The following is a 23,706-nucleotide window of genomic DNA, read 5'->3' as shown; positions in this document are numbered from 1 at the left end:
GACTGGACACTCAGTGTCTCAGTAATAAGCTTGACTTTACGCATTGTTTAAATTATTTCAAGTAAAGTACATTTTTTTTAACATTTGTCTTTTGATCTGATTAATTTTATTTAATTTTGGTTTCTAAGAAGTAGTTCTATTAAAATGATTTTTAAATAAAACTTCTTCCACAATAAGAAAGTAGTGTGTATAGTACGAATGCAAAACCAATAGGATTCTGGGATGACAGGTGTGAAACACGGTGCTTCAATGAATCAAGTAGAAGTGAGGCAAAGCAGAACTGACCAGAATTAACCAACTGAGGCCTGTGGTATTTTAGAAGCCACAAAGGAAGATAAGCTCCTGAAGTTCCATATTCTCATACTTGGGCATTAATCACTCAGAGATGGAGACAGATGTGAGGACACCATGCACTGGAGCAGAGGGTGAGGCATTGGTCCAGCACTCATGTGAGTCCAGAGTTCCTCTCTGGACTTGTTTCTTGGCCACTTGCCTGGGAATCTGGGACCAGCCCTGTTACCCTTCTTATGCTCCCATGAAAGGGCCTGCTTTTAGCAACTGTGTTTAAATAATGGTTTTTACCATTATTTTAAATATGGCTTTACCATAAGCTTACTGGTCTGAGCTGTAAAATGCACACTTGCTGTGATGGTCAGTGTCCTCCCAATGCCAGCAGCTTAGTAGGTTCACCTTGATGGGCTCCAAGGTTAGATGCATCCATTCACCAGCTATAAACCCATCTTCTAAGTGCAGTTTTGCCACAATAAGGGCTCCCTGATATGTATGTTCATCTGAACTAAAGATACACCCTGTGCAAGTTTGGGGTTTTGCCGACGACGAGTGAGGCAGAGAGTTCAGGGTTTGGCCTACAGATGCCTGGAAGTGGGATCTTTGTACCTTAAACAATAATGTTGGTATTTGAGAGAGTCAAGCCAGAGCAGAGAGAGGTGAGTGCATCCCTCTATCCATCAGCATAGCTTCTCATAGCCTCTTCTTTCTCCAGGTATGTGTACATTCCACTGGGTGGGTCCCAGCATGGCCTGCTGGGGACACTGCTCTCTACTGCAATGACATTTGCATTTGTGAGCTACTGGCATGGCAGCTATGAGGACCTCTGGTGCTGGGCAGCGCTCAACTGGCTAGGAGTCACCGTGGAGAGTGGAGCCCAGAGGCTGCTGGAGAGGCCCTGTGTCCGGGAGACCTTGGTGAGCAGGATCCATCACTGCCGGTGTGGTAGGGTGTGGTAGGGTGTGGTAGGGGACAGCTGAGCAAGGAGAAACTAGTTTGGCTGGGATGGTGGTCACCAGATTCACTTAAAATGAGCAGTTCTTGCCAGGCAATTTCAAAGTCTATGTGTCTCTAGGAAGTGTGAATAGGGATAGGGGTGGGGAGGCCTCAAAACCATTGATTACCTGAGTGGTTGGTTGGTTGGTTGGATGGATGGACAAATGGATACATGAATGGTTTTATAACTATAAAAGTCTAGGCATTTATTATAGATAAATTTAAAAATCCAGATAAGAGTAAATAATTTAAAAATTGACAATAAAACTTACTCCTCTAAGCATGTTCTGTGTGTACATGATCCGCATATGCGTACACGCTCTGCATAGCTACTTACAGCGATTGCCATGGTGGTGTTTGTACATGCACACTCAGCACAACCATTTACAGTGAATGCTGTGGTGGTGCTTCAACCACCTCTCCAAGCCAGCAGACCTGTGTAGAGCCCTTATGTGGATACTTCATAATTTGTTTAATTACAAATATTTCATTATAAATCGATACGGATCTCATAGTCAGGATGAGGTCCCCTGAGTAAAACTGTCAGGTTAAAGGGTCTTCTCATGTTCACGGCTCACTGCATAACAGCACTTACCAGCCTGTAGACAAGGCATCAAGTTCCCATCCTCCCAGATGCCCTTGCCAGTCCTGAGTGATGCTGGCATTTTCAATTTTGATAGATGCTGTTGGTGCCAGCTTAGCAGACAGTTGAGGGATAAAGCTGCATTCTGCATCTATAGGTATGACTGGGAAATTAATTGTACACTCCCCTCTGTAGCTATCTTAAGCACCACACATATATTTTGCCTTGTAAATGTGGCAGCTGATACATGAAAATCTCATAGGGAATCAGTGTTTCTGAATGTGAACAGTGCTCTGCCAACCCAAAGAATGGCCCAAAAGGAAATGTGTCAGTGTGTGCTCTCATGGCAGGTTGTAAAATGCCAGAGATTCCACTGGAAAAAAATGATTAATGGGGATAAACTCTACCCAGTGCATGAGGCTAAAGCAAATACATCTTACACACCATTGAGACAGAAATGAAGGCACTGATGCATGTTTCAAAAAGATAGCCTCACATAGACGGGTGGTTATCTCAGCAAAAACTGACACAGAGATCACACAGCAAAAGCAGCATTTATATGGAGGTAAACAACCATCTGGAACTTCAGTTCCAGGGGGATCTGATGCCATCATCTTCTGGCTTCTGAGGGTACTTCACTCACATGCACAGACCCACACACACAGGCACACAACAAAAATTAAAATAAATCTTAAAAAAAAAAGATAAAGGTTTTATTCAATAGTGGTACTCAGCAACCAGAAGGCAAGGGATGTCTATAAAGTCTATGGAAAATAGTGAAAGCTATGGAAACACGGTGCAGAATGTCATACAAGGCTGTGTCTTATGGGTGTTTTCATTCTCAAGATGGAATGCTCGTCCTCAAATCCTGGGGACGTCCCATGAAGTCCAGAGAGTTCTTTCCTAGTCAGCTTCAGGTACTCTGTCTCCATGTTCCTTCAGGAAGGCACTGATATTAACCCTGAACAGAATATGAGGCAGGGTTCTGAGTCACAAACTGACGGAGTTGAACTATTAAGGGAGTAACCCAACTGTTCTATGTGACTTGTTGCTGATTAAATTGGGTTGGGAATAAACCAAAGAGGAAAGCTCACTCACTGAAAGCTCATGGGCACAGGGTTTGCCACTTTGTAGATTGCTGACCTGACCCCAAGGCCCTCCTGTACTTATGGCATTTGACTTTACACCCACAATTCAGGCACGCAAGTGCACAATAACTTTAGATACATTTTGGTGAAATAACTCTCTTATATATTACAAATATATTAAATTTAGTATTTTTAAAAATATATTTTATAAAGCTTTTTTTAAAGCATCAGCTCTCTTTTGTCCTGGAAGCCTGGGTGGTGTTTGTATTAATTTTCTTATTGTTGTGGAACAAACTTGAGGAAGAAAGGTTGTTTCATCTCACAGTTCAAGGGATCCATCATGGAGAATAAGGCTGTTTTCATTGCATCTGCTTGCTGCCTGGACACTGAGAGAAGAGGATTGTTTCTCTCAATTCATCTCTCCTTTACATTTTAGTCTGGGGTCCCAGTCTATAAGATGACGACCTCTCGTGTGCAGGATGGGTCTTCTCACCTTAGTCAACCCAGTGGAATCTCCCTCAAGATGAGCACAGAGGTTTGTCTTCCAGGGGATTCTATTGTCAGGTTGACAGCCCAAGTCAGCCACCATAGTGTTGCTGGCTGTTCAGACTCTTTCTTGAGCACCGGGTGAGTGTCTGATGATCACTTAGGTCCCGTTGTTTATCTCAGTATCTGTGTTGGCCTGGGGTTGTCAGTGTACAATCAATACCATTCTTAGCTCTTCTTTGTCTTACTCCAGAGTCCCTCTCCCTTTCATCTCTCTTACAATTTAGCAGAGAATCTGTTTTCCTTTGACATCTCAAATGCACACAACTGGAATTTTAAAATAACACATTTGCTATCATTGGGGTGGGGGTGCATGTGTGGAGGCCAGAGGAAAACTTTGTGTGGAGTTGGTTCTCTCTTTCTGCCTTTTCATGGTTTCCTGTGATAGAACTCGGCTGCCTGGCTTGTGCTGCAAGACCTTTTCCCACCCAGCTATCTCACAGGCTCTCTCAGCTTTTGCATGGACTCTAACCCTGTTAGCCTCCTCTTCTTCTCTTTCCATGATTTCATCCTCTCTCCTGTCTCTTTGTAAAAATCCAAATAAAGACCTGACATCCCTCTTGGCACTTGGTTTCATAGGACTTTAATCTCTCTGGTTTATCTGTTAGTTTTTTTTTTTTTTTTTTTTCACAGTGAGTTCACTCCCTTCCTTGCTTTGGGGTTTTCTAGAAAAACAGAACTCTGTGTGTGTGTGTGTGTGTGTGTGTGTGTGTGTATTAGGGTAGGAAGTTAGGTCATGTGGTTATGGAGGCTGAGCAATCCAGACCTGGGAGAGCTGATGGTATAAGTTCTAGATGGTTTCAGAACACAGGAGATCTGTATTAATCAGACCAAACTCAAGCATAGGGATGTTCCCTTGGCCTTAGTATTTAAACCCTGACTTTCAGTAGACTGGATGAGCCTGGAATATACTGGAGAGTGTAGTACCCTTTCTTTGGAACATAGAGTCCAATGTCCATGTCATCCAGAGACACTCTTGTTACAGACACAGCTGTAAATGATGCTTAACTAAATATGTTGTGGTCCAATCCAGTTGACAAAACTAACCAACATACCTGTTTAGCTTTTTTTTCCTCTCATGGTGACAATTTTCAATATAGATTGACAGGTCTCTACAAACAGGGTTCCTTCTCTTTCCATTCCACCTTCAGACACAGGGCCTTAGTTGGGTTTCAGAATCACAGGATTTCTTAGTCTGGCTGACTGACAGCTGGACATTCTCCAGAAGACCACCACAGAAGAGCATTATGAACAGGAAGCCCCAGAGTTTCTGTAAGAGGATTCTCTGACCACTTCCTGAGGTGATAGATGTGGCCACCATGGTAACACACATGTCGCCAGTTACACAAGGCACTCCAAATGTGGCTAGTGCCAATGAGACACTGAATTAGGACTTATTTCATTTTAAAACACTTAAAATGATTTTGTTATTTTATGTATATGGGTGTTTTTCCTTGTCTTAGTTAGGCTCTGTATTGCTGTGACAAAACACCATGACCAAAAAGCAAGTTGGGGAGAAAATGGCTTATTTGGCTTACACTTCTGTATCACTGTTCATCATTGAAGGAAGTCAGGACAGGAACTCAAACAGGTCTAGAACCTGGAGGCAGGAGCTGATGCAGAAGCCATGGATTGGTGCTGCTAACTAGCTTGCTCCTCATGGCTTGCTCAGCCTTTCTTACAGAACCTATACCCATCAGCCCAGAGATAGCACCAGTCATAACGGGCTGGGCCCTCCCACTAATTGAGAAAATACCTTACAGTTGGATCTTATGGAGGCATTTTCCTAATTGGGGTTCCCGTCATTAAGATAACTCTAGCTTATGTCAAGTTAATGTAAGACTAGTCAGCATTTGCCTGTATGTGTGTTTCTATACTGTGTGCATGGCTGGCAACAGAGGCCAGAAAAGGGCATTGGATCTCCTAGGACTGGAGTTACAGATGGTTGTGAGCTGCCATGTGGTTGCTGGGAATTACACCCAGGTCCTCTGGAAGAGTGGCCACTGCTATTAACTGCTGAGCCATCTCTCCACACCCCCTTGTTTTATTTAATTAATTTAAGTCTAGGTGGCCACCATCTTGAATAGTAAAGTTCCAGAACATACCCTTTTTCCACAAAACATTTTTAAAAATAGCATATTCGACTCTGATAATTCAATTTTTTCATTTTATTTTATGTATATGAATGTTTTGCCTGCATGAATGTCTGTGTATCACACTGCATGCAATGCAAAAAGAAGGCATCCCAGATCCTCTGGGACAGGAGTTACTGAGCTGCCACATGAGTGCTGACAGGTCCCTCGGAAGGACAGACAAGTGCTCTTAACCACAGAACCATCTCTCCAGCCCTGACTTCAGTCATTTAAAATTATCTTCATTAATGGTGCTGTGTCTCATGGATTCAGCTGGTTGCTGGACATCTTTCTTGGCTCCCTTGCAGCTATCTTAATTCTGAACCTGTGTTGCCTATCTTCAGACATTCCCATTAGCTGTTTTACCCCAAATCATTAGCTTTTTCCTTTCTCATATGCACCACTGATTCTTCATTTCTTCTGCTTCTTAGCTTGATCTTGAGAGGGTTTTTTGTTGTTGTTTTGTTTTGTTTTGTCGATGTGTAGCCACTGGAACCCTCATGACCCACAGTCCTCTCAACTAGTGCCTGGTAACCAAATGACTTCTAATTAGTAGCTCTTCTTCCATTTAACCCCCTCAGTTCATCATCCTCCTAGTGCCTAGTGATGCTTATTAGTAAAAACCCAACCATGTCAGTCTCTTTAAAACCCAGTTGCTAGGGCTCAGTGGTGAAGAACGCCCATTGCTCTTGTTGAGAGAGGAGCTGGCTTCGGTTCCCATCACCTACATGGCAGCTCACAATGGTCTGTAAGGAATTCAGGGGATCCAGCACCCTTTTCTGGTCTTCACAGACACTTTATACATTTGACATACATACATACCTGTATGAAGGCAAAAACACCCATATACATAAAATTAAAATAAATAACTCAAGAAAACAACAACAAAAAACCTCAATTGTGGCTTCCTGTCTTCTTAGAACTAAGTCCTCAGAGGTCCTGATGGGCATTGTCTTGAAGCCTGTCCTGCTGGTCCCTGCCCCTTAAGGCCTCCCCCCTCCCCCAGCCACAGACCCCTCTCTGGGGTACCCTCTCTGCCCACCACATCCCAACTCTTCAGATTGTTTTGATAGGCATCTTGTTTGTGAACCCTGTGCCGGTTTTCCTGGTTCAGGCAGGCCCCCCCCCCCCCTGGATCATTCATTTGGGATATCACATGATCTCTCCTATCCAACTGTCACAGCATGAAATAATTTTAGATGTTTTATCCCCATCTCCCTCACTGATTTTCAAGTGTCAGGGGTTCAGATGAACAGCATATAATAATAGTCATGATAATACCTGGCACAGTGCTTTTCTGAGTGAAAGAATGGTGTTTTTGACTTCATTGAGGAAGAGTAGAAGAGAAAGGGTGATGGTGTGGACAGTGCAGGCTGCCTGCTGGAAAGCAGAGTGCTATTGAGCATTGTGTTGGGACATTATTTCATAGCACTGCAGATACTGACGGGCCCAGTGATAGCAAAATGCTGTTTTAGTGCTCCATGCAGAATTTGTCCATATGTGAAAGAAAAGGATGGGGAAGATGCCACCTGCTTTATTTCTCGATGCTTCCCAAGAGGGAACCTATCAGCCCTGGCTCTGGGAGGCACAGACCTGTAGGAAGCTGGCAAAAAGGCATTTCCACCAAGCTCCCTTCCTGGCTGGAAGTAGAGGAGTTGCTGAGGCAATTCACTCTTTCCCGACAAGGTGCTCTCCAGGGAGCCAGAATTTGTCTTCAGCCTTGAAATCTCTTAGTTAGCATTTTAAAGCATCAGTGAAATGACCCTGCTTTCTGGCAGCCTGGACTTGATCTTGTTTTAGAGGGAGACCCTCCCAGGCTGCTTGTCAGTTATTCCTATGCAAAGGTGAATCCATATCACAAAGACGTGACCTACCCAACTCACTCCTGATTTCCATTTCAATGCATGATTTAAATATATCCTCCCTTTACCATATCTCCTCTTCTCCCCCACAGTGTCTGACTAAGCAGACTGAATTTCCCCCTTATGGAGCAGTGACATCTCTGCTTATAGCTTAACTTAGGAGACATACTTCCAGGGTTAACCACTAAGGGTTAGTATAATGGTTCTAGAAGGATCTGATGATGTTCTGGTGTCAGAAAGAACACATGCCATGGCTTTTGGTTTTGTTCCTTCAACTTCTTGGCTGTATTTATTGGTTGATTTTGAACAAACAAGTAGGGTGGTCCCTTGCACTTGGCAGATAAATGCTGAAGAAAGCAATTGGCAGGCCATGAAGGGTCAATGCCATCCACACTGTGATAGGTTAGAATACAAGCAGACAAATGGCTACTAAGGCCCAATGACATTCACACTGGTATGACTTGATTCTGTGGGATCTCAATTCACCAAGTGACAAGACACAGATGCCAGCTTACTCAACTAGAAAGCTAAGTGATCAGAGGTCATGACCCCAAGGGTTGCTCTGAGGGAATATAAAACAAACCTACTGCTCACCCACTTGAGTCCTGCGAAGCATGAGAGACCAGGTGCTCCTGGACATAAGCCTGTTGGGATCAGAGGCCTGCCAAGACCGAGCCAACTTAGGCATGACCAACCTGGCCCTTCATTTCTTAAATCTAGTGTCTTATGTGGGGGACAGATTGTCAGACAGTGGAGAACTCTCAGCCAAGTGTAATGCAATTCCCTTGTTCTGTGTCTCCCTTCATGTCTCACTGGATGGTGTTCTAGCCACTGTGCACCAGGGAGTCTGTCTAGTCAGCTTCTTCTATAAATGGACAAGAGCCTTTCTTGGCTTCTCATCAGGAGACCATCTCAGTGGCAGACACGATAAGACTGTGGAATAAAGCTTATCTCTGTCAGTAGCAAAGTGTTGTTATTGAAAAATTAACTTGTTTTGAAATATCAGAAAACACTGTTTTACTTAACCTTGCCAGGTATGGATCAGACGAAAGGCCCAGCCACCCTCCCCAATAAATAAATAAATAAAGATTTGTGAGCATATAGATGCTATTTTGAATGCATGGTAATGTTTGAGATGGGGGGGGGGGAGAAGGGGAGGGAGGGAAGAAGGAAAGGAGGGGAGGCTTTGGCACAGTGTCTAGTTTCTCTTGGAGGGCTAACTCTTCCCTTCAGCTCCTTTTCCCACCTGTTCAACTCAGGCTGCAGCAGGTCTCCTGGTACTGTTGTTTCATCAAAGAACCCAGCATAGACTCAGGCGAGTGCCTTGTGGTCCTCCACAGATGAACTTGGGAAAAAGAAAAACTCCTAACATACCCACTGAAGTCCTCTCTGGGATTCCTCCCTAAGGCTGGGTCTCGTTTCTTCCCCACAAATCCAAATTAATTCTGGAAACAGCAGGGCTGGAGCTGCCAAGGTTTCTGTTGTTGAGAGGAGAAAGAAGCTTTTTGCTTATTTCCCTAAAAAATATGCTTATACTAAGTGCAATATATTTTTATGATGTGTAGTTGTATATGTGTGTGTGTGTCCTGTGTTCTGCCTGTGTGTATATAGCATGTGTGAGTGCTCATTTTAAAGCTCTGAGAAGGCACGGAGTACAGGACTTCTAAAATAAAATCCTCCTAAAACATCTCACAGTCCTCCAAAGATCTAGAAATAAACCCCGCTTAAAAAAGCACGCTGAGCAGCTGCTGGCCTTGTTTGAGATGAGCTGGGCTGGCAGCAGCGTGCCTGCAACTATCCACACAAAGTGAAGAGCATGCTTTAAGTCGTGTCCTGTTTCCTCTGCTGTTGGCCCCATTCATGTAGCAGATTGGAGTCAATGGTAGAATGACCCTTGACTGTGTCTCACAAAGGTGACAGAAAAGACCATGATATAAAAGATTCAGGACCTTCAACAAGCCAGCTGTGCTCTTTAAAGTGATGTTGTTGGTGTAAGGATGGTGTTGGCATAATGCTGTTGTAAGAAAATATGTTCTTGTTTTGGGTGAAGAAGTCATGCATGTTATAAGATTTACTTATAAAGGACACAGGGATACAGAAAAGCAGTCAGAGGCATGCAATGGAAGTCACAGTTTCTCACCTCCTCAGGGGATATCACCTCTGCTGCACACCTTCTTGTTTCTGCTCATTGTTGTTTCCATCCTGTACTGTGGTCTAGGCAGAGATAGACTTGCCCTCTGGAGGCCTTGCTTGGCTGGCCTTGTGTCTTACTTGTGTTAGAGACAGGAGAGTAGAGTTGTCACCCTGAGGAATGAGCATAGGGCTGTTAAAGAAAAGGCTACATGGATACTGTCTGGGGCTCCTCGAAATGTGTCATTACTTAGCAGTGGCAGCAGCCCCTTTGGATAAGTTAATACTACCAGCTTCACAGATGAGGGAGGTGGAGATAGGAAAAAGTATTTATCTTTACTCTGTGGAGGTGGGAAGCAGTCATATGTGACTTCTTTGAGCATCCTAAATTTCAGACATGAAGGATATTCCTGGATAAACGCTCCACACCCCACATGAAGCACCTGCCCATGAGCTCTGCACATCTTGTCTGCTTAAGCATATTGAGCTTCTGACTAAGCGACATTCCAGCCTTTAGCTGTCCATTCTTGGACAAGCAAGAAAGTGTGTGTGAGTGTCCATATGTGTATTCTGTGTGTGTGTCCATGTCCACATGTGTATGTCTCTGTGTGTGTGTCCATGTGTCTGTGTCTGTATGTCTGTACCTGTGCATATATAAATGAACATGTGGATTCCAGGGGTCAATGTTGGGGATCTTTCTCAATCACTCTCCATCTTAGTTTTTGAGACAGTCTCTCACTGAACCCTCAGCTCACCCTTGCCTATAAGCCCAAGGAGTCCTCCTGTCATGCTTTCCCAGTACTGAGGTTATAGTCATTCAATGTCCAGATCTTTACATAGGTTCTAGGGAATCTAAACTCAGGCTGTCTCACTTGCCTGACCAGCACTTGACCCTCAGAGCCATCTCTCCAGGCTCCACAATTTGGAATTTAATCATAGTCACACAGTTTTGGATGGGGTAACTAATCTGAAAACTAAGTGAAGTGGGGCTTAATAGAGGCAGTTAGATTAGTCACATGCAACTTAATGACAATGATGTAGGTGTTTTATAGTGATGTGAACTTTATAGTGTGAACTTGCACAGACTAAATGGCTGTCGTATCACCAGGTGATAGACTCTTAGGGGACCACCATAGTGTCTCTGATTCTGTTTGATGGAAGTGCTGTTCTACAGTGGGTTATCATAGGCTGCCCCAAACCCATGACTCCGGATTCCCATGTCCATTCCTTAACAGCAACTTTGAATTCTCGTAGTCTTTCCTCTGATATTACATCCATCTTTCTGGTCTATGCTAACTCACTCTTCTGACTTATGTGATGGTGTTTTGTATGAGACTTTGCCATCTTAGTCTTATTTCCCCCTTCTCTCAAAACTCAGTGTTTACATTGTCACTGTGGGCATTGGGATGTAAAGCTGTTGGCCTGTTACTAGTGTTTCTCATTGGCTAGCTCTGTTTTAAATATTAACCCATTTATATTAATCTAAGTGTTTTCACATGTTCTTATCTCACTGGAGAGAGGAGCTGGACCTCTTCCTCAAGTCCCTACATCTTGACTCTCCTCCTACATCTCCCAGCATTCTTCTTGTCTTCTTGTTCCACCTATCTTGCTTTCCTATTTGCCAAAAGTGTTTTATTCATTAAGTAATAAGAGAAACATAGTTACAGTATGGCATCTCCCATAAACCCTGTCTCAAAACAACAACAACAACAAAAAGATAGGGTTGACAGGCCTGTAGGACATTTTCTTAATTAGTGATTGATGGAGGGTTAGGGTTGTGGGTGGTGCTATGCCTGGGCTGGTGGTCTTGGGTTCTATAAGAAAGCAGACTATGTACCCCATGAGAGGCAAGCCAGTAAATAGCGCCCCTCCATGGCCTCTTCATCAACTCCTGCCTCCAGGTTCCTGCTCTGTTTTAGTTCCTGTCCTGACTTCCTGGAAGTTTATGCTCAATAAACTCTTTCCGCAGCAAGTTGATTTTTGATCATGGTTTTTCATGGCAGCAATAGAAACTCCAGCTAAGGCATTGTGTGGATGTGGATGAGGACAGAGTACTGCCCAGATCTTTAACGAGTTCCCTGTTTTCCTCTGCACCTTTCTCTTAACTTCTTTCTGGGAGCATATATCACTTCGGGGCATGTCCTGTTCTGGAGTACAATGCTATCCTTCTCTTTGGGGACATGTATTTGGGTATCTCTGCTATGTGAATCCCTCATCTTCGCTGTCTCCTAACACTGGGTTGACTTTCCTTACCCACTTCCTTATCTAGGGCTCTGTGCTATTTTCCAGTGTTTATTATAGATTGCACAGGGTTTGTGAAGACATTGAATAGGTGGTTCTTAGAGGAGCTTTTCATGAGGTTCCTCGATGGAGCACATCAGAGTGTTTCCCCTCTCCTTGGTTTCTAATTGTTAAATATCAAGGTTTATTAGGAAGCAGGCCTTCCCCTAAAGCTGTTGATTTTGGTTGAACAGGATACAGCTGAAGCCACCCTCCCACCCAATATCCTAGGTTAGTTAGTGTTCCCAGGGGACTTCAGTGTTGCCTGGAGAGGGAGGCATCAGGACCATGGGCAGCTATAACTTTCATGATGGTCATCAGGTTTCTAGCTTCCCAGCCTTGCACCATGGCTGTTTATGCTCAAGGGAGGTGGCCAGGGTATAGGGTCACTTAGTGGAAAGATTCCTAGAATTCCCTTTCCCTTGTTTCTTTCTAGATGATAATTCATACACTTTAAAAATATGCAGTGTGAAGGCTAAAGCCACATTGAATGTCCGTACCAAACAAATATGCTCTGTTCACCTTTGTTGCAAGATTCAATGTGCATGGACCAAGAACTTCTTTTACTCTTTAATGATATACTGGAAAGATAAGTCTTTGGTGATGCAGAGATGCATGACCTATATGTTGTGGGTATGTGTTCATGAATGGTCTGTGTTGAGTGGGTGTGTCTTTATGCATGCTCCATATAGAGTTGGTTGTGTTCATACATGGTCTGTGTGTAGTGTGGGCCTGTGGTCAGTTAATCCTTCTGATAGAATTCTCCTATTGTCGAATTTGAGTTTCTCATTTTCTTTCATTTGCAGATGGAGCTTCAGTAAAATTTCCAATCCAAGCTCCTCACACATATGTGCAAATGTTGCTTCAGGGCAGATACCCTGACTGACAAACTAGTTCTTGGTTATATCTGGCCCACTGTCTTGTCTGCTGTTGGATGGCCTGAAGCTAAAACTGTTCCACCAACTGCTCCTCACCCACCCCTGCCATAAAATGTAGATAAATATCCAAGCATGGAAGGGTCCATTTCCAGGCTCTCTAGTCTATTGTGTTGACCCAGATGATTAGCTTTATTTTAAATCCTAGGGTTTTATAACATGCTGTGTTTCCTTGTAGGCAAACATCTTATTCCTCTTTTGATTCTTTTCCAGAATTTAATTTAATTTTTACATGTTGGAGTGCTCTTCTCTCTCTCTCTCTCTCTCTCTCTCTCTCTCTCTCTCTCTCTCTCTCTCTCTCTCTGTGTGTGTGTGTGTGTGTGTGTGTGTGTGTTCAGTTGCATGCACACCACAATGCGCATGTGGACATGGAAGAAAACTTCATGTCCTTGTTCTTTACCTCGTTTGAGACGAGGTCTTTTCTGCTCAGCATTACACAAGCCAGGGTAGCTGGCCCATGAGCTTCCAGCCGTCCCCTAGTCACAGCCTTCCACCCACCCTGGCAGCAAGCAATGAGATTACAGGCATTTGTGTTGCTGTGGTAGCTTGTATTTGCCATATGTGGCTCTGTTGTATGCCACACACAGGGAGCGCTTTGCCCACAGAGCCATCTCTCCAGCTCTCCAGCCAATACATGACTCTTGCACATGAACTTAGGAATTGATGAGACTTCCCAAAAGCTCCATCTAGTTGTTTACTGCAATATATTGGGAGTCCTTTGAATTGTACCACAGTTTCAATGATTTCCATTGCCTCAACTTGTGTGTGCTGTTGAAACAAAATTTCTGAGACCAAGTAATTTATAAACAACAGAAATTTGGGCTGGGGTACAGTGGGTAAAGTGCTGATGTGCAAGAATGAAGGCATGGGTGGATCCTCAGATACCACAAACAGCCAGCTGAGTATGAATATCTGTAACCCCAGAGCTCTTGTGTCAGATGGGAGGCAGACACAAGAGAATCCCCAGAAACCCTCAGGTCCAACAGCCTGGCTGACAGCAAGCTTCCAGTTCAGTGAGAGAGGCCACATCTCAAGGTGTGAATGAGGAGAGCAAAAGAGAGTCCAGTTGTTCTTCCCTCTGGCCTCTGCATGGGTGCACACTCATGCACATCCCTAATACACACAGACAGACAGACATGGATACACAGACATACATACATGGACACACACATGAAATTCTATCCTCTGTGTCCCAGATGTTACCAATCACCTTTTCCAGGATCTGAGCTCTGTCCTCCTGACTGAACGGGGCTCCAGTATCCTTTTGGTAAGACTTGATGCACTCTTGAAAGTTGAGCCCTCATGATTTAATCACTTTTCAAAGTGTCTCTTCATACCACTGCTGGTGTGAATTTTGAAAGGCACATCCTCCCCAAACCTAGCCTGCATGTTTCTGATGTTTCCTTAGCCCTTCCTTCCTTCCTTCCTTTCTTCCTTCCTTCCTTCCTTCCTTTCTTATTTCTGGTTTCTGGAAAGCTGATGATGACTTTGTGTGTCTTGCAGAAATCTTATGTCAGTTTGTCCCTTTTGGATCCTCTTCAAGGATAATCATGTCATCCACATGTCCTGACAGCTCAGTACTGCCAAAAATTATAATTCTAACAATTTCATTGTCCTACAGTACTGATGAGGTCATTCTTTCAGTTTGGGCTAGCAAGAGAGGGAAGAAGCCCTGTCCTCCTGTTGCTTGTGGGGCTGCTGCATCTGGGCTGTTGGCAGATTATATTCTTCAGTAGAAGTTTTATTTTTTTCTAGCCTCCTAGGACTTTATGTTGCACATGAGTATCTATTTTTGCTTGCTGCTGTGTTAGCATCTATTGAGTGACCACAGGATTATTCTTTAATTTTTTAATGCCATGAGTTAGATGGATTTTCTGGTGTTTCTAATATTGAACCATCTTTCCACTCCAGCATAAACTTTTCTAAATCAGATGTCTTAGCTTGGGTTTCTATTGCAGAAATGGAATACCATGACTAAAAAGCAAGTTTGGAGGAAAAGCGTTTGACTTACACATCATATTGCTGCCCATCACTGAAGGAAAGACAGGAACCTGGAGGCAGGAGCTGATGAAGAGGCCGTGGAAGGGTGCTGCTTACTGGCCTGCTCCTCATGGTTTGCTTGCTCAGCCTGCTTTTGTAGACAACCCAGGACTACAAGTCTAGGGATGGCACCATCCACAATGGGCTGGGCCCTCCCCCTTAATCACTAATTAAGAAAATGCCTTACAGATGGAGCTTATGGATGCATTTTCTCAATTGAGGCTCACTCTTTTCAGATAACTCATTTGTGTGTAAAGTTGAAATAAGACTAGCCAACACAACTGACCCCTTGCCAACTTGACACACAATCACATCACTGTTTAGCCACAACCTTTCCTTTCTTATTCATCCCCAAGAACTCAAATTAATAATATAAATAACTTTAAACATACCACAGTTTTTTTAAATCCTGCACATTAAAATTTCAGTCTCTTTAAAATATCCAATCTCTCTAAAAACCCTACATCTCTTTTAAAAGTTCAAAGTTCCTCAATGGTGGGTACCTGTAAAAAAATCAAAATTAACTTAAGCACCTGCTTACTTCAAGAGGGATGAACCAGGGAACAGGGCATAGTCACAGTCAAATCAAAGCAAAGCCAAACTCAAAGTGTGTGAATAACACAATGTCCAATGTCTGGGATTCACTCGCCATCTGCTCTGCCCTTTGCGGCACACACAGCTGTCTTCCAGGCTCTGCTGGCTCACTCCACTGCTGCTGCTGTTCTTGCTGGTCATCCCATTGTACTGTCATTTCCAAAATGCTGGGGTCTCTGTTGCAACTGGGCTGCACTTTCTCAATAGCCTCTCATAGCCTCTCTTCATGGTGCCAGGCCTCAGCTGCTCTACATGACTCCTCAGTCCTGGGTCTTCAACTGCTACTGAGGCTGCACCTTCACCAATGGCCTCTCCTGACCTGTCACAGTGCCAAGCCTCAGCTGTTCTCCATGACCCCTTCATACCTTCAAAACCAGTACCACTTGGGTGACAACATTTACACTACCAAATTCTGCTGCCAGCATGGGGTACAACCTTGGCCACCTCTGGGACACAGCTTCTGTGTGCTGCCTTCCCAGAAGATTTTACCTCAGTGATTCTAGTCTCTTCTTAATAACCACTAACTTCTCAACTCCAGCTGACCAGTATCAAGTGTCCCAGCAAAGCAAAGGTTTTGCTTTAGTAGTTATGGTATCTTCTTGATCAGGGCTGATTTTTCAGTTTCATTCCGGTCTTTAACCAGAATGACAGACTCTTATATCTCAATATCAACTGACCTTGATAGTCTTTAAGCTCCCCAAGAAACTTCACAAGCCTCCATCCTCGGCACTGCTCTCAACTTTCTCATCTCATCTCTAAGCTTCTACAGAACATCCTATGGAGCTCTCAACACTCAGTGGCTCTTCTATACCAAAGTTCCAAAGTCCTTTCACAGTCCTCCCAAAAACATTGTCAGGCCTGCCACAGCCATACCCCACTACAAAGGTACAAACTTGTCCTAGTTAAGGTTTCTATTGCTATGACAAAACATCATGACCAAAAAAAAAAAACACTTGTGAAGGTAAGAGTCTATTTTAATTAGTTCCACAGCATCAAAAGCAGTCAGGACCAGAACTCAAGCAGGGCAGGGACCTGGAGGCAGGAACTGATGCAGAGGCCATGGAGGGTACTGTTTTATGGCTTGCTTAGCCTGCTTTCTTAGAGAACCCAGTATCAACAGCCCAGGGATGACATCATCCACAACAGGCTGCACCTCCCATCAATCGCTAATTAAGAACATGCCTTACAGCTAGATCTTATAGAGCCATTTTCTTAATTGAGGATCCCTCCTTTCAGCTTGCACATTGGGAGTATTTTTGAAATCAATCTTATTTTTATTTATGCTACTTAATTGGTATTTTTTTTCAGGCAGTGTGTAGAAGGTTAGCTTCTGGTTTTACATCTTTTTAAGGTTTATTTTATGTGTATGTGTGTGCCTATGTAAGTTTTCTATGAAACGTATGTGTGCAGTGTGTGGATGTCCTCAGAAGCCAGAAGAGAGTGTCAAGTCCCCTGGAATTGGAGTTACAGGTGGTTGTACTGAACCTGGTTCCTGCTCAAGAACAGTAAGTGCTCTTAGCCACCGAGCCATCTCTTCAGCCCCTTATCTTTTGTTTTTTAACATGGATATTAGGATTATGCTAACTTTTAAAATAGTTTCTGTGAAATGAAAATCACCTTTCCCTTCCTCACTTGGTTAAACTTGTGCATTGAGGCCTCCTGTGTGTTCTTTGTCCCTACAGCTTTGGTCATTTCCAATCTTCCTTGGCTGTGATTTTTCAGTCTTTCTAGCTTTTCTATTGAAATTTCAGGTCATTTATTTGTAATGATAATTACTGTTTTCATCAAGATTTCCAAATATATTGAAGTAAAGACAGCAAAGGCTTTAAAGTCCCTTTCATAAGTTCCTCTCATCTCCCCCCCCCCCACCTTAGTTTCATGATCATAATTGCTGAGGCTTGCCCATTTTATTGTTACTGGAATAAAGACTTTGATTTAGAATGGAACTTAGAGTTTTGATGAAGTGTTAGTTTCCCCATGTCTTGCTTACTGAACCTTGTCAGTGAGTGTGGCACTCATGACTGTAGAATGTAGCACAGGCTCAATATGACCATGGGCCAGATGTGTTTGAAAATCACAGGTAATCTCTTCTGTATATCTGTCTGGTAGACAAGGCCTGTTAATTCTTCTCATTGTAATAAAGATAATATAACTTACCATTTAAATCACCATTAAGCATAAAGTTCAGCGGCAGACACATTTGTATTTCTGTACTACCATGACCTCATGAATTTCCAGAGGTTTCCATCAACTTTCTCTGTCCCTGTTAGGCACTCCCTGGTAGGTGCTGTTGTATATCCTGAGTGACATCAACAGTTTCAAGTGTCTCATTCAACCATAGTCCCACAGTGTGTATCCCCTGTGTATGGCATGTTCTATTTAGCTTATTGTCCCTAAACTGTATCTGTGTTGCATTATGTATCAGAGTTTCTTTTTAAAAGCTGAGTAGTACTCCATTATATTAATATGCTACATTTTGTCAGTTCACTAATCTAATGATAGGCGTTTGTGTGGTTTCTTGTTTTTCCCCCTTTTAAAATCTCTGTGTGTGCATGCGTGTGTTCCAGTGTATGACCTCTGTATTGTGTGTGTGTACACACATGCGTGCACACGTATGTGTTTGTGTATGTGCCATGATGTGTGAGTGGTGTTGAGAATACAGCCTCAGGTGTTTCTCCTTTTCACCTTGCTTGAGACTCAGTTCTTGCTTGACATCATGTTCAACAGGCTACATACCCTGTGGGCTTTTGGGGCTTCATCTGTCCTTGCCCCTCATTTTATCATGGGGATACTAGGACCACAGGTACATGGGGCATTAGAACAACAGGAGCATGGGGACACTAGGACCACAGGCAGAGATAAGAACTGGGCAGGCAAGCACTTCACACTCTAGGTCTCTCACTGCCCAACATTTGGATTGCATCTGTCATTTGCTCATTTGAATGAGCAGCTGTGACTATGGGTGTGTAAATACCTGACTTACTGCTTTACTCTTATCAGTATCAGTGGAACTGAGTTGCTGTGGGACATGGTAATGTTGTGTTAATTTTTTGATGATCCAGGGGGCATTTTTACAGTTTCTGTAGCATTTCACACTTTCACGAGCAGGAAACAAGACTCCAGATTGTTTTACAGCCTCAGCCATACTTAACTGTGGTGTCGTGTGTGTGTGTGTGTGTGTGTGTGTGTGTGTGTGTGTGTGTGTGTGTAAGTGTATGTGTATATGTGAGTCTGTGTATGTATGTATATGTGTGTGCACACATGTGTGAGAGATAGAGACACAGAGAAGGCATGCAGGTGTCATGGCATCTGAGTAGATAGAAGGCATAGGAGAACCTTGGGTGTTATCTTGGTTAGGGTTTACTATTGCTGTACCATATCCACAGCAACTCTCACAAAGAAAACACTTAACTGAAGTGGCTTACTTACAGTTTCAGAGCTTCAGTCCATTATCATCATGATGGGGGAGCATGGTGGCATATGGGCAGATGGTGCTGACTACATCTTGACCAGAAGGCAGCAGGAAGTCGACTGCCTGTCAAACTGAGGGAAGTTCAAGTAGAGACATCAAAGCCACCTCCACAGTGACACACTTCCTCCAACAAGGTCACACCTCCTAATAATACCACTCATTTTGGGGGTCATTTACTTTCAAACCACCACAGGTGTCAATTGTAATCTTCTGTTTTACTGGAGAACAGAGTTTCCTTGTTTGCCACAGAATACACCCATGAGCTTCTGGGGAGGTGTTTGTTTGTTTGATTGTTTGTTTGTTTGTTTGTTTGTTTGTTTTTCCTGCCTTCATCTTCCCTCTCACTGTAGGAGTGATGGATGAGATTACAGACATGTGTGCCTGCAGCTTCACATGGGCTCTGGGAATTCAAACTCCAGTCATCATGCTTGCAGGTGCTTACCCACTGAACCAACTCCTCAGCCCTTTCTTCTTCTTTTTCAAAATATGCATCGTGGAAGGTGTGAATCAGTATCTCCTGGTTTTGATTTATTCTTTCCCATGATTATTAACATTGACTGACACCATCTGATTACTGAGCATTGGTATTGACTCTCTGGATAAATGCCACTCAAGTTTTCCCCATTTTTCAGGTTTTTGTTTTTGTTGTTGAATTGTAGCAGGTTTTTTTTTTACTTATTCTGAATATTAATAATCCCTCACAGACATATGATTGTGGGTGTTTCCTATTGCTGGGTGGCTTTTTTTTTTCTCTGTCAATAGCATCCTGTAATACAAGACACTTTAAATTTCTGCAAAGCCCAAGTTAGTTGTTTTTCCTTGTATTGCTTGTGTTTTAGGTAAATCCAAAATGATTTTTAAAATTGTGGTGTGACTGAAAGCCATATGCTTTTGCTTTTGAAACTGACACTTGGTGGATATTACAGTTTGAATCTGAAATTTCCCTCAAAAACTCTTGTGTTGGAGGCATGTTCCAATTGCAGCCATGGTCAGAAGCCACAGCAAACCCATGCTAGAAACATGTTTCTTATTTTTATTTCCTATGGAGAACTTTCCAACGTTAGTCCTTATCTTTAGCTCTTTGATCCACTTTGGATGCATTTTTAACAGAGTGTAAGGGTCCAGCTTCATGAGGTGCTCCAGGAACCCACGGTGACCATGATGTAACTTCACACAAGGGTTTGTGTCTGGGCTTTCTGTTATTTCATCTGCTCATATGTCAATCTCTAGGCCAGTCCCACACAGTTTTAGCTGTAGTGGCTTTGTAGTAAGTTTTGAAATCAGGAAATGTGGGTCCTCCAACTCTGCTCCTGTTTTCCAGAGCTGTTCTGGTTATTTGGGGTCCTTTAAGATTCCATATGACTTTAGAATGGGGTTATTCCTTCAGAGAAGGTATTTGGACTCTGACTCTGTTGAGCCTGTAGGTAACTGTGTATTATTGTTACTCAGCAACATGAACCTTTGAGTCTATGAATATGGATGCCTTTCTGTCATTAATGTCTTCTCAAAGAAATGTTTTGCAGTTTCAGTGTATAAGAATTTTGTCTTCTTGGCTAAGAATAGTCTTAAGTATTTCGTTTTGTGCTGCTACAAATATAAATTTTCTTAATTTATTAAAAAAAAGTATTATTTTGTGTGTATGTTCATCCTCTGTGGTGCACTCAGTCAGACCCTAAGATGTTGGTCCTTGTTGTCTGTCTTGTTTGAGACAGTGTATCTTGTTGTCTGTCATGTTTGAGACAGGGTATCTTGTTGTTTGCCACTGTATATGCCAGGCTGGCTAGACTGCAAGCTTCTAGGGTATCTCCCACCTCTCTCTGTCATCTGGCTGGTATGGGAGTATTGGGAGATATGGGCTGCTGTGTCAAGCTTTCTATGGGTCCTGGGGACCCAAATCCAGGGCCTCATGATTGCACAGCAAGCATTTTACCCATTGAGCACTCCCTAATTTTCTGTAATATTGTTCTAGTATATAAAGCAACCAATTTTTGCATATTAATTTCATAATCCTAAAATTTTCCTGAATTTTCTCATTCTTCCAAAGACTTCTTTTGCTTTTCCTAAAAATTGTATTTTCATGTTGTGAACTGAGATTATTTTACATATTCCTTTCCAAATATAGGTGTGATGCCTATTAGTTAATGTATTCATGTTTTTAACTAGACAAAATGAAAATTTTGTATATTTATCACATAAATTACATTTTCAACTACTGACCTGTTGTGGAGCAGTTGAGTTGGTTCATAGGGACATAATCTTATAAAGTTATTTTCTCTAGTGAGAACACTGAAAAGTCTGATTTCTAATACAGCTTTTAATAATATGTTAGAGCTGGAGAGATGGCTCAGTGGTTTAAGAGCATTGGTTGCTGTTGCAGAGGACCTGGGTTCAGTTCCCAGCACCTACATGACAACTCACAACTGTCTATAACTTCAGTTCCAGGGGTTCTGATAACCTTTTCTGGCCTCCATGGGCACCTGGAGATCACATGGTATGCTACATACATACATACATACATACATACATACATACAGGCAAAACTCTCATATACGTAAATAAAAATAAGTATTTTTAAAAAGAATGATAATATATATTATTACTTCCCCATTGTTCTATACAATAGAACTTCTGCATTCATTCTTGCTGTCTAACTGAAATCTTGAGTCCCAGGACCCCACCACAGGACCTGATAATTTTTAGTAAGGTAGCCTGTGTTCTTTCATCAGTCACTTTCTAGGGATTTGGTGAATCTCCGGTGTAACTGAGTCCCCTTTTAAGATTTGGTGTGAGTATCAGCCACACATTTCTGATTCTGGAATCAATGCTTGCTGGCTTTCTTGGTTTGGAGTGGGAATCCCCCCTCCCCTTCCCCCAGGCTTGGTTTCCAAGGCAGCAATGTTCCTAGAGGTGTGGCTTCAGGGATGTGATTCTATCTTAAAGGCTCTGACCTCATCCATAGTTTAATCCACTGATTCTAATTCACACTGTGCAGGCTCATAGGAGGTGAGGTAGGACCTACTGGGGGGCAATAGGCAATGCTGGGGGAACATCTTGCAGGCTATGTCTTATCTCATGCCTCACACCCCTCCCCATGTTTCCTGGCTACTATAAGGTAAGGAGTCTACCCAACCACATGCTCTCACCACCATTCTACTCTGCCTTGCTCTGGCTCAAAGCAATGGGCTGAACAATGAGTGAATATAAAGAGCACCTTGTTTTAGTTGTTCATCTCAGGTACATTGTCACAGTGAGGGAGAGCGGACTGACACAGTGTGTGCCTGCCAACCCTTGTTAGAAAACCTTGTGTGCGAATCATCTGGCAAATAGACATTTCTTGAAAGTCTACTTTGTAGCTGACCAGAAAGAGAAAGAAGGTCTCGGGGCTTGCAGCCTACAGAGGTGCATCCTGCCACCCAGACAGGAAGTGCAGTGTAGCAGGAAGGCCTGTGTTGACTCGTCAGTGTTTTAACTGGGAAGCTCTTCTGCTTCTCTATTTGTAAGACAGGAATAGTTTTTTTGACTCTGCAGTGTGGGTCATTCCTTATACAAGCAAACTCTCTTTGCATCATAGGCTAAAATTAGGTCAGTTTAAAGGTGGGTGATGTGTCCTGTTGGTGGGAGAGCATGCTGAAGATGGCTGTTGATTCCGTCAGGATTATGTTCATCAGACAGGGCTGTGAACTGACTGAGTAAGGAGCTGGCACAGTTAAGTGGTGGAGATTCAGATCTGCAGCAGCACTCCTGGCCCCCTGGTCCCCTGCGCTAATGCTGTGCTGAGACTTGAAGCAAGAGCAAGAACACAGGCTGAAGGGAGGTTACTACTGCATGAGATGTGTGCTTGTCTGTGTGTGTGTGTGTGTGTGTGTGAGTGTATGTGAGTGTGTGTGAGCATGTAAGTGTGTGTGAGAATGTGTGTGTGAGTATGTATATGTGTGAGTGTGTATGACTGTATTGTGAGACTGTGTGTAAGAGTGTGTATGTGTGCATGAGAGTGTATGTGTGTTGAGTGTGCATGAGAGTATGTGAGTGTGTCTGTATGTGTGTGTGTGTGCATGAGAGTGTGTGAGAATGTGTGAGTATGTGTATATGTGGTGTGTGAGTGCATGTGTGAGTGTGTGAGAGTGTGTATGTGAGTGTGTGTAAGTTGTGTGAATGAGTGTTTGTGAGTATATAAGTCTGTATGTGTGTGAATGTGTGTGTGTAGGTATGTGCATGTGTGAGTGGGTGTGAGAGAATGTGTGTATGTGTGAGTGTGTATGAGTGTGTGTGAGTGTGTGTGTGTGTGTGTGTAAGAACACTGTGCCACAGCCGCAGGTGCTTCTCTTCTGGGAGCATGTTCAGAGCTCATCAGCAAACTAGGAAATGAAGCTGAGGTGAATGGGTACTTTTAAATTTAAATTTTAAAACTTTTAATTAACATACAAAATATGACTAAGAACTTTTTGAAGTTCAGTGCACTTGAAGGATGGAGGCATTACTTTCTGAATATTTTCATACATTCATGTGGCATGGGCAGAGGATGGGACAGTACACTAAAGACTCATGTGTGAGCCTGGGTCAAGAGTAATGCAAACTTGGCCTAGCCCCATTCTTGAGAGCCTACATGAGCAAGAGGAGGGGAGCAAAGGCTGGAACACAGATGTCTAATGCAAACCCAATGAAACATTTTGAGATGGACACGGGACTTTGAGATCTTTTTTCTGACCTTGAGTGTTTTATCAGGCCACTCTTCTTTTGTGGCCTCTTCATGGCTCATGGGT

The 23,706-nt window shown here is 43.1% G+C and overlaps 1 protein-coding gene across 1 annotated transcript in view; it reads left to right on the top strand.

Moving 5' to 3' along the window:
- Window positions 1–1,006: 1,006 nt before the first annotated feature.
- Window positions 1,007–23,706, top strand: part of LOC127223885 (protein-cysteine N-palmitoyltransferase HHAT-like) — a 63,827-nt gene continuing 41,127 nt past the window's right edge. Inside the window, exon 1 of the mRNA XM_051186576.1 lies at window positions 1,007–1,205. Coding sequence (XP_051042533.1) covers window positions 1,068–1,205 — 138 coding nt within the window. The 5' untranslated portion in view covers window positions 1,007–1,067. The remainder of the gene's footprint in view (window positions 1,206–23,706) is intronic.

This window comes from Phodopus roborovskii, unplaced genomic scaffold (assembly GCF_943737965.1).
Source record: "Phodopus roborovskii unplaced genomic scaffold, PHOROB, whole genome shotgun sequence".
Classification (NCBI taxonomy): domain Eukaryota; kingdom Metazoa; phylum Chordata; class Mammalia; order Rodentia; family Cricetidae; genus Phodopus; species Phodopus roborovskii.
The sequence above is the reverse complement of the archived record's forward strand: the minus strand, read 5'-3'. Positions and strand labels throughout refer to the sequence as shown.